The sequence below is a fragment of the Ciona intestinalis genome, chromosome 3 (assembly GCF_000224145.3).
Source record: "Ciona intestinalis chromosome 3, KH, whole genome shotgun sequence".
NCBI lineage: Eukaryota > Metazoa > Chordata > Ascidiacea > Phlebobranchia > Cionidae > Ciona > Ciona intestinalis.
The window spans coordinates 6375416-6385761 of NC_020168.2; the positions used below are offsets into that span (position 1 = coordinate 6375416).

Sequence of the window (10346 nt, forward strand, 5' to 3'; positions counted from 1 at the left end):
TTTTCACTGTTGAATGTAGCTACATCCCAGGTCTTAGTTGGGCCTCACTGAAGACATCACCCTAATGGAATCTTTATTATTGAGTGTCTATAAACTGCTTCAGTGTGATCTATTCTAGATGGTAGTACTGTATACACTTTCCCATACTTAAATTCTTTATAAATATCCGTAATCAACTATTAATAGACCCAAAATCACTTTCTTTCTCATTTAAACAAACACAAACAATACTTGCTTTTAATGATATTTATTATTCTGCTTTTGTGTCGTGTTTACTGGGACGACCGCCGGTCTAAGCAGTACTTATGGGGCTGGAGGGGTCTCAGTAGGTAGTGTAACTGCTGCAGTTGGTAGTGTGACGGCATCAAAGGTCAGTTGGTAGTGTGACGGCATCAGTTGGTAGTGTGACGGCATCAGTAGGTAGTGTGACGGCTTCAGTTGGTAGTGTGACGGCATCAGTTGGTAGTGTGACGGCATCAGTAGGTAGTGTGACGGCATCAGTAGGTAGTGTGACGGCTTCAGTTGGTAGTGTGACGGCATCAGTTGGTAGTGTGACGGCATCAGTTGGTAGTGTGACGGCATCAGTTGGTAGTGTGACGGCATCAGTAGGTAGTGTGACGGCATCAGTTGGTAGTGTGACGGCATCAGTAGGTAGTGTGACGAAATCAATTGGCAGTGTAGCTGCTAAACCTGGCAAAGTAGCGATTGGAGGTTCACCAGAGGCAGGTGGGATTGCTACAAAGTTGTTACAAAGGTCCACATTGTTGCAACAGAAGTAGCACAACTGTACCTGTATATAAAATGGAAGTTTAAATACAAAGACGCCCACTACAAGTATATTTTATGGCCAAGGACGTACACAGTGTGGGCATGAGCAGCATCAGGGCTGGAGTGCATAACTCTGGGCTAGAAGCAGACGCGGTAACCACTTGACACAGGCTTAACATTATAGTATAGTAGGGTGGGTGAAGACGGAACACCGCCAGCTCATAGTATTCAAATATTTTGATCTTGTTTTAAACAATTAACAAGGGTCCATGGGAGTCAGCAGGATATACGGGTTAATAACGTTTTGAATGTTTACAACTAAATGGGACGAGAAATAAAATGAAAATGTGTCCCATCTTCCCCACCCCTCTTCATAGGTGCAATATATAATGCATGATGTTTACCTCATTCTCTATAGCAATTTCAGAGTAACATTGCTGCTGATTGTTTGCAATGTTGCTAGAACAAGCTTTTGTTTGCAGACATCCCCTGGTCAGGATGGTAACACCATGGTTTAACTCGATCTTGGTGGCACAGGATTCCTGGAATATTTACAATGTACTACGGTGTGATTTTAGTTGGGTACTCGGCCAACTCTGCCTGATTTTCAGACATTTATCGCTTTAGGGCTGAAAGAAGACATGTATCTACAGAGAATGAGTCAACTGTAGCATAAATCCTAGGTCAAATGGGGCAAACTAAAACTGTTTTGCACAAGAATGAAGCTGCTCCTAGAAACAGACTTAAAAGTTATATGATAAATTCGAATATTTTAAACTGGCCATTTTGTTTCTTTTCTAAAGCCAATATTTATCCTAGCTTACACAGTATATTGAATTGGCTACAGTGCAGCCAAATATCATAGAAACAATGAAATACCTCTGGAAAGTCACAAGTAACGACTGTCATGTTTCCAACGCCATCTCGTGACGAACCATCGAAACATTCCCCAGCATGTACAACCGCTTGGTGGAGGCACAGAGCAAGACAAATTATAACGAACTTCATTTTGTTGATTCAACAAACGCTCTACTAAAGAAACAATGGTTCAATGAACGATTCATAATTGTAAATTAAGGTGTATAAATAAATTTCGTAACTTTTGTACCGGATGTCTGTTTAATAGGCCAACTCTGGCCCAAGTTACAGATCTCCAGACACAGGCATCGTCGTAGAGCCTCACCCATATAAAATAGACTGCTTATTTACAGAGCAATATACCTACTCTGGCCAAAATCTTAACGTGCCTCGCAAAATACAACACCCATACAGAACATAAATTCAAAAAAAAACATAAAGAAGTACTAAAACTACACCGAACAGAACAACAAAAAGACGAAATTCACGAGAACATTCTATAGACATGAAGTTTATACAACTGGTTGCTGTATACGACATAAGGAAAAAACGCTGATATAGTATAAAAAATTATAAATTACACGTTCTATTTTAAATCATATTGACCCAGGCTTTTATAGGACTATAGTATTTAGTCCGTTAGCACACCCGTCTATAACTCATCTTGTCACACAGTTGTCCTCAATTGACAGTCGATGTATCTGTTAAAATCCAAGGTTATTCAAGGTGTTATATAGAACTGAAACTTGTTATACAAGTTGCACAAGTTCTTCATAAACTGCCAAATATGGGAAAGAACACGCATACCCAACGATAGTGGTTTGAACCAGATCGACTTCTAGATTATCGCAATATTAAAAAAAGCTCAAGGCGATCGAACCTGTATGTATAGATCGCTAGAAATGAACAAACAAGTTGTACACAAGATACCTTGGATGTCATCATCAGCAAAATTTCCTCATTTGTGAAACACCCAGACACCGATAGACTTTCCACTAAAAGCATTACCGTAAAGTATAGAGACATACTGAGACATACTATACGCCATAAATGAAATAAACGCCTTTATGGCCTGCTTGGAATGGCTGAATGCAATAACAGTGAAGTTCTATAAATACGCCAAGACTTTACATATATAGTAGGGTGGGGGGGAGATGGGACACCTTTTTATTCTATTTTCTTGTCCTATATGGCAGTAAACAAATAAAAAGCAGTCAAAAATTTTAAAAACGTATCTTCACGACTCCCATTGACCCCTTGTTAATTGTTTAAAACACGATCAGGATATTTGGATATTGTGTGTTAAAGGTGTCCCATCTTCCCCCACCCTACTTTATGACTGGAGATATAGAAATCATGTAACTTGCTTTACCCTCAGGTATAGCGCGGGCAACGACAATCGTCAAACCACAGGCGTGTTGTTACATATATCCCGCCCCGCTTACAAGGTATTTGCAATATTGGATATAATTATTTTTTAGCCTTGTTTAGTTTTAAACAAATTATGGCCGGAGGCAGGACCGCTAACCAATTTTACATCTCGCGGATGAATAAGTCAACAAGCCATGTCACGGGGCCTGTGATTTAGACCAGAGTTGATGCGTCATTTATTACTACACTACCACTTAATGCCAAATTGGTTTGCAGTTTAACAATGAAGCCTTTCTACCTAAACATATTCATTGAATCATATGTGTGTATATGTACTTAGCCAGTGTGGACACATTAGCTTGTGATTTACAGTATCCGATTACAGTTATTAATTAGACAACTTCTGTGTATATTTTTATGTAATCGCTACAAAAGAAAACGACAATTTTATTTGTTCTTGTTTCAATTTTATTTTGTACTACTACCGATTCAAGGTTCGCACGTTTAAGGTGGGGGAGGGGTGCGTTCAAAAAACGTCGATGCTGTGGGGTTAGGCTGCGGGGGTGTTGTAGTTGCTTCGGATGGAGGGGGTGGGGGTTTTGAAGTTTGGGGTGGTGGTGGTGGTGTTTCTGGTACAGGGGGTGTTGTTATTGGTGTTGTAGTTTCTGGTACTGGAGTTGTAGTTTCTGGTACTGGAGTTGTAGTTCCTAGTACAGGCGTTGTAGTTTCTGGTACAGGGGTTGTAGTTTCTGGTACTGGAGTTGTAGTTTCTGGTACTGGTGTTGTGGTTTCTGGTGCTGGTGTTGTAGTTTCTGGTACTGGTGTTGTGGTTTCTGGTGCTGGCGTTGTAGTTTCTGGTACAGGGGTTGTAGTTTCTGGTACAGGGGTTGTAGTTTCTGGTACTGAAGTTGTAGTTTCTGGGGCTGGCGTTGTGGTTACAGGTGCTGGCGTTGTAGTTTCTGGTACTGGAGTTGTAGTTTCTGGTACTGGTGTTGTAGTTTCTGGTGCTGGAGTTGTAGTTTCTGGTGTTGGAGTTGTAGTGTCTGGTTCTGGGGTTGTAGTTTCTGGTGCTGGAGTTGTAGTGTCTGGTTCTAAGGTTGCGGTTGCTGGGGCTGAAGTTGTGGTTACTGGCGCAACAGTTGTCATAGGCGGATCAACGAAGTTATTGCACAAGTCCTCGCCACAGCAAAAGTAACAAACCCTGACCTGTATGGTATAAACCGTGACATTATCAGCTCTTACAGGATTTTATAATTATTTACCTGATTGGTGTATATGTCTGTATAACATTGCTGGTCGTTGCTGGTGGTATGTGAGCCGCACGCTTTGGTTTGAATGCAGCGTCTCACTATTTTGGTTTGTCCTCTGTTCACTTCGATTTTGGTCATACATGATTCCTAAAGGGAGTGTATTAGTACAGAATATATAGCAAAGGCGCCGCAGTAACAAGTTACCTTTGGAAAGCCACAGTACTCTACTTGCATGTCACCAACTCCGTCAATAGAAGAACCAATGTAACATTCACCACCAAATGCAACCGCAAGGTGGAGCACGAGGGCACCACAAACAAGGAAAATTTTCATGTTTGTTTATATACTATTCCCTAAATATTTATACTAGGACAAGAAAAATAAATAAAAACTAGTATTTCATTTATAACGTATACTGGTACATCTAAGACAAACCGGTACACTAATATATAGCGGCTATTAATAACTTATTTTTTTAATTACTTTCTTGCCGCAAACTTTGCTTTAACCTTTTCAACTATAAGTAGTAATGCTGTACTTCGTGTTTGACTCTAGATTACGCCGAGCACGATTATATGAGCTGAGCTAGACTCAGGTATTTGCTTCCCCGAGGTGATGTGTAATTGTAAGTGGGGAAGCAGATCTTATCTCCTTAATCGCATAAATAAGCGAACGTGTCTTGCTTTTTGAAACGAAACCAGGTAAAATTGTTGGCTAAATAAACTTCTAGCTTCGCAGTAAAATCCAAAATTAAACATATAAGTTTTCGCAGTAGGCCTATACCAGTTAACACTTAAAATGTTTCAGAAAAAGATAAATCACGTCTTCATTAAAACGAAGCCGTTGGTTTTAAATACAAAGTTTTTTTTCACTACAACTATTTTTACCATTATCATATTCTCCAGAACGTTTTAGAATATTTAGATTCATTAAGGGGTTGCAGTATATAATAAACCTTTCGCAGAAAAGGGTATTAATAATGTAGCGAAAAATGTTCGGTCTATGTTACTTAAAAACGTCACAAACCTGATTTCTAGAACCTATACCTACGACGTAATTATAGTTTGTCATAATTGATTGTATGATGTAACAATATGTTTACCCGTCACATTTGTTTTTTTTCCCTTGTAAGAAAGAGATTAGTTGTTAACAAAAGCGTGGAAGTTTCTGGAGAAGCAATATGAAACTGGTAATGGGTAAAATCTGGTCTAAATTCCAGGTTTATTGGTCTTTCTTCGAGAAAAAAGAAGAACCATAAGCAGGGATTAGTAAGAGTAGCCCATAGTTTCACCCGTGTAGAATTACAGTTATAATACAGTTCTCGATAAAGACGTACTGACGGATAATAACTTGAAACTTTAATTTCATATGTCTCTTCTATTTGTGTCCACAGTGCCCCGCCTTGTGGTTATAAACGTGCCAATTGAGAGAGTATTCTAATACCAAACTTTCAACTATACAGCTAAATTTACAGTAATGAAGGATGGGAGATTATATTATGTGGCTTTACCGTTTAAATTGTGGAAGAGGCATTCAGGTACATAGCTTTTAAAGAAACCAAGCCGGTTTTAGATCGTGTTTTTAATCATCAGATACAGTTGATCATGACCTGATCACGCGTTGTTCATGCTTCGACCACGCCACTGGTCTTAAAATACGGAATTTTGCAAAAAACGTATATAATACCAAATTTGAGAGCAGTTAGTATCTACTAAGGTCCTTAAGTTTGCAGCACATTTTCATATTATCTAGCTCAAAACGGTTATTCCAAATAAATTTTTATGAACCCAAACATTTGTGGGTAGTTGTTTTGTTTATTTTAAACTGAATTAGTGAATTACATAATGCTGTCACGGTCAATTTTGTGGTTTGAAACTTTAATATGTCAAAGAGAAAAGTCGAACTAATATAAACAATATACTTGCTGTATAGGCTACTAGTAGGAATTGTCGAAAGTTTTATACCTGTATGCTCGTTTAAAAGCTTTACCCGTCTAACGACGTGTATATGTGGTAAAAATATCTCAGAATCAAGTGCACGTACAATACTTGCGACAATTTCGCTCGAGGTGTTTTGTCCCACTTATCTAAACATAAAGTCTGCGGGTTTACCCATAATTTGACTACAAGGTAGTTGCACAACATATTTGCATGTCCACACGAAGAAAGATAAAGGAAAAGAACACAGATAAAGGAAAAGACAACTATCAATACGAAATGTTTACGAAATTACTAGACGTCATCCCACAACCAAAAGGTATTTGAACACAAATGTTGCTAACACGGTAACTATATGTCTTCCATATCACCATTTTTCACCACTTGAGTAAAAATTGTTGACCCAATTTACAATTGGTTGAGAAATAGCCTACAAGTTAATAGCATAATAGTAGAAGAAGTGGTGAGAGAACGCTTTGGTTTGCATCACCATCCATACTCTAGTTTACATATACACGGTGTTTAAAGCCAGATTTAAAAAATGGTCAAAAATTAACGTAACAAATGTAAAACAAATTAGTTTATATACCATTTGTAAGTAATTTATGTTTCAAATTTCGATTTAATTCTTCCCCAAAGAAAAAAGCGAAAAAACTTTTTAGCCGATATACTATTTCTATAAAATTTGTATTTCCAATAATTTTTGTATCAACGGTTGCTATTCACCACACGCTAATTTTTTAATTGAATTAAAAACTTCTTTTAATGCTATTGTGGTGCAAATAGGTGTTAAATGGGCGAATCGTCACGGTATTTAAGGAGCAGTATGCCCAACAGTGACGCAACAGACAGGATATTGGACAATATGGATGCGCAACTCAACGGGGTTTCTCGTTTAGCGTAAGTAATTTCTGAAATTACTTTTTGTTTGTATATAAAAACTGCAGTTTGAAAGAAATAGTACACAGTGTAATATTCTTAGTTTAATGGCTGTTTAGTAAGAGAGTTTTGAAATATAACCCAAATTGAAAAGGGTTGACATTATATTGTTTGGGTTTCTATCCAAAATCCTTTTCTTTGGTATGCCATTTGTGAGTCCTCCTAAGCCTTCTTGATCTTTAAATTTTGTACTATTGTTACATTAAATAATGCATTTGCCAGTGACATTTTTAGTATGTTTTTACAAAGTGTTTTTTAGACTGTCGTTAGGCGTTAATTCAGTTTCTTTGTTCCTTTTAAGTCATATTAGTTTTATTAGCTCAATTGAAGAGACACATGAATGTAAGGTATGTTTGACCATCCATTAAACAGATACAACATGACATCTGATGTAAATGACGATCCAGGCACTGACATTGAAAGTATTCGAGCGTTCAGAACATCAATTCAACTTCATAAACATAAAGATATAGAAAGCCAACCAAGATGTAAGACTAAATTGTTTAGCATTTTATGTTTGAAAAGGTTACTTAAATCTGACACGACTTTAGTAAAGGTTTTAAGACAACTGATCCTTTTGTAAAACAAAAAATGTTATACATCATTGCAAAAGCACCAGTATATTAAAAAGTGTTATTTTTGTTGTATTGTTATTAAAAAAAATAAAGTTATTTGTATCATTAAACTTGTGTCATTAAAGTTGAAATATATTTAGCTTATACAAAAGCAAGCAATGGTACAGCACCGGAAAATAAAGGATATTTACACAAGTTGTACGATAATGATATCAACTTGTTAAGAGAACTTCTGAAACAGGTAAGTCAGCAATTTAAAAGTCTTTCATTTTTTACTAAGTCATTATGCCAAAAAGTCAAAATAAACGTGAGTTGTTTTTATGGCGTAACGGGACAACAACAGTCGTTATACCATGGGTGTTCTGTTTCATACACTTCGTGTCTGCTTACGAGTTATCACGTATCTAACTTTATGGATAAGGATGATTATAGAATAATATAACCCAAAAATTTTAGAACATTGCAAATGAAGAGGAGGAATTCGAAGGCGAAGAAAAACAAGTTTTAAATGGAGACAGTAGTTCACATAGTCCGCATAACTCAGTATTGAACCGATCTAATGGAGATCATTCGTCTATGGTTGATCAACAAATGAATAAGTGAGTGGTATTAATGTCTTATATGTCTCATAAGCATTGCTTGCATGACAATGTTAAATGACTGTTACGTGTTGGATCATATGCTTTGAAACCATCTAGTTGTAGTTAAAATATTTTTTAAAACCAAGTTTATTTTCTAACTTTTGTCATTCGACTGTTGAACCTGACAGAGTTGTAAGCAGATAACCATTTAAACCAAGATATTAATCTTCCTAGATCCAAGTCACCACCATCATCACTAAGATCTGGTGAGTTGGTTCATGAACCTTCAGCATGTAGTTGTGGGTGTGAGAAACAGGTGAGAGTTTGTGTTGTAATGTACTGCTCGAAGTATAATGAATGAATAAATGGATGTAACTTACTTGTTATTTTATCCTTGCGTGGCCGAAAATTGAAACTCGTTATAAAACGGATGTTCATAAAGGTACAAAGTATGTTACTTTATGGGAAATTTTTTAATTTTTTTTGTTGATTTTTCATTTAATGGAAAGGTTAGAGCTCCATTTTTCTGTGGCTATTGACCTAGTATAAAAGGAATCTTTCGAGTTGCTCTACTGGTAGAAAATAATTATTAAAATTAATAAATTATATTTTGCCAATATTTTTTTAATTCAATTATGCGTTAAATTGTAGATGGACAACATCTTGAAAGAGCGAGATGAATTAAGAGCAAGAGTGAGAAGAGGAGAAGCATCTCGTACCACTATTGAAGAGAGAAAGGAATTAGAGAGAGCTCTTCACTCAACTAAGTCAGCTTTGTTTCAAGAAAGGAAAAAATCTCGACAACAAATTGAAGATTTACAAGATGTGAGTATTGTGATGTAATAAACCAGGATTGAATGGAATGATTATGATGTCATCAATAACTAGGGGGATGCATTTGATTTTTGCCATGCCGCATATGGGTGAGGTCCCACACATGGGTGACCTGGAATTTTGGTTAGAATCACATACCTTTTTGTAATTTAGCAAATAAAACAGTTGCATGGTAATTACTAGTCATCACAAAAGCAGCAATTATCCAAACAATGTACATGGTGATATCATAATGCTTACAATGGTGGAGCAATCACAACAATAGATAAAGAACAAAAGATATATTTGTAGAAACTTGAAGAAATGGAACATCATTATGAGGAGGTTATGGGAGGCAGGGAAACAATGAATGGAGAAGTTACAACTGTAAAGGTGGGAATTTATTTTAACAATTAATAATTAACAACTAGTGATTTTTTTAATAATTGATTTTTCTCGGTTACGCAATATATAACACTTGATCTTGTTTATTAATTAACACTGATACTGTATTGGTTATTGCATACAAATTGTTGGGATAAGAAAATTCCCGTTTTTATTTAAAGGAAACAATTTTATAGAGATTGACATTTTACTTTGAATATTTGGTTAATTTTTTTATATATATATATATATACCACTGTCCCGTTTTTAAATTGAATTTTTTTGGTATAAATGTTTTAGAAAAGCCACCAGAAAAATTAGGACTTTTCATATTTGTAATATTTCCATCCAGAATTTAACTTCATGAACAATTTACTCCCAGGTCGTTGAAAAAGAAGAAAACCCAAATATTTCAGCGTTGAAAGATAATTTAAGATCAGCTCGCGTTGAATTAAAAATAAGTCAAGAAAGTTTGAAGACGTTACATGCGAACTTTGACAGGTGGTTTGATGTTGGTATATTAGTTCGTTTGGTTGTTTGTAAATAAAGTAAGTTATATATATTACATGGGTGAGGCCTTATGGTGATTGGTGGGCAAGCTAGGTCGCATTGGGTTTAGACCAAAGTTTGCTAATTACGCTAAAATTGAAAGCTTAATTGATTGACACTGAAATATCCATCTACTGCTTAGTAAGATTTAACCTTTGGTGANTGAAGACCCCACCCTTATAGAATGGAATTTATGTTATGGAATGTCTATAAACTGCTTTAGTGGGGTCTAGATGGTAACACGCTGGGTAATGGGGTAATATGCATAAATTCCAGGCCTCAGAATATGTTATCGTTGTTCTGTTTTAACAAAGACATGTC

General features: G+C 36.3%; 3 protein-coding genes across 4 annotated transcripts; 1 reads left to right on the top strand and 2 right to left on the bottom strand.

Annotated features, from left to right (window-relative positions):
• Positions 1 to 233: 233 nt before the first annotated feature.
• Positions 234 to 2475, bottom strand: LOC100175385. Its single transcript, XM_009859798.3, has 3 exons — positions 1648 to 2475; positions 1173 to 1310; positions 234 to 790 (listed from the first exon to the last, which is right to left on the bottom strand). Exons 1-3 carry the CDS (start codon positions 1774 to 1776, stop codon positions 365 to 367), a joined length of 693 nt encoding a protein of 230 aa, XP_009858100.1. The 5' UTR covers positions 1777 to 2475; the 3' UTR covers positions 234 to 364.
• A 972-nt stretch (positions 2476 to 3447) lies between these two features.
• LOC100178808 (mucin-2-like) lies at positions 3448 to 4634 on the bottom strand. Its single transcript, XM_002120075.4, has 3 exons — positions 4452 to 4634; positions 4260 to 4394; positions 3448 to 4203 (listed from the first exon to the last, which is right to left on the bottom strand). The coding sequence occupies exons 1-3, from the start codon at positions 4578 to 4580 to the stop codon at positions 3502 to 3504; spliced, it is 966 nt and encodes a 321-aa protein (XP_002120111.1). The 5' UTR covers positions 4581 to 4634; the 3' UTR covers positions 3448 to 3501.
• A 1790-nt stretch (positions 4635 to 6424) lies between these two features.
• LOC108951129 lies at positions 6425 to 10038 on the top strand. Of its 2 annotated transcripts, XM_026833691.1 has the most exons (9): positions 6425 to 6503; positions 6971 to 7084; positions 7496 to 7611; positions 7839 to 7939; positions 8155 to 8297; positions 8514 to 8595; positions 8931 to 9104; positions 9405 to 9485; positions 9859 to 10038. In XM_026833691.1, the coding sequence occupies exons 2-9, from the start codon at positions 6978 to 6980 to the stop codon at positions 10021 to 10023; spliced, it is 969 nt and encodes a 322-aa protein (XP_026689492.1). In that variant the 5' UTR covers positions 6425 to 6503; positions 6971 to 6977; the 3' UTR covers positions 10024 to 10038. The 2 variants fall into 2 exon arrangements, with proteins under 2 accessions (XP_026689492.1, XP_018673445.1); XM_018817900.2 differs by lacking the exon at positions 6425 to 6503 and having other exon boundaries at positions 6888 to 7084.
• Positions 10039 to 10346: the final 308 nt, after the last annotated feature.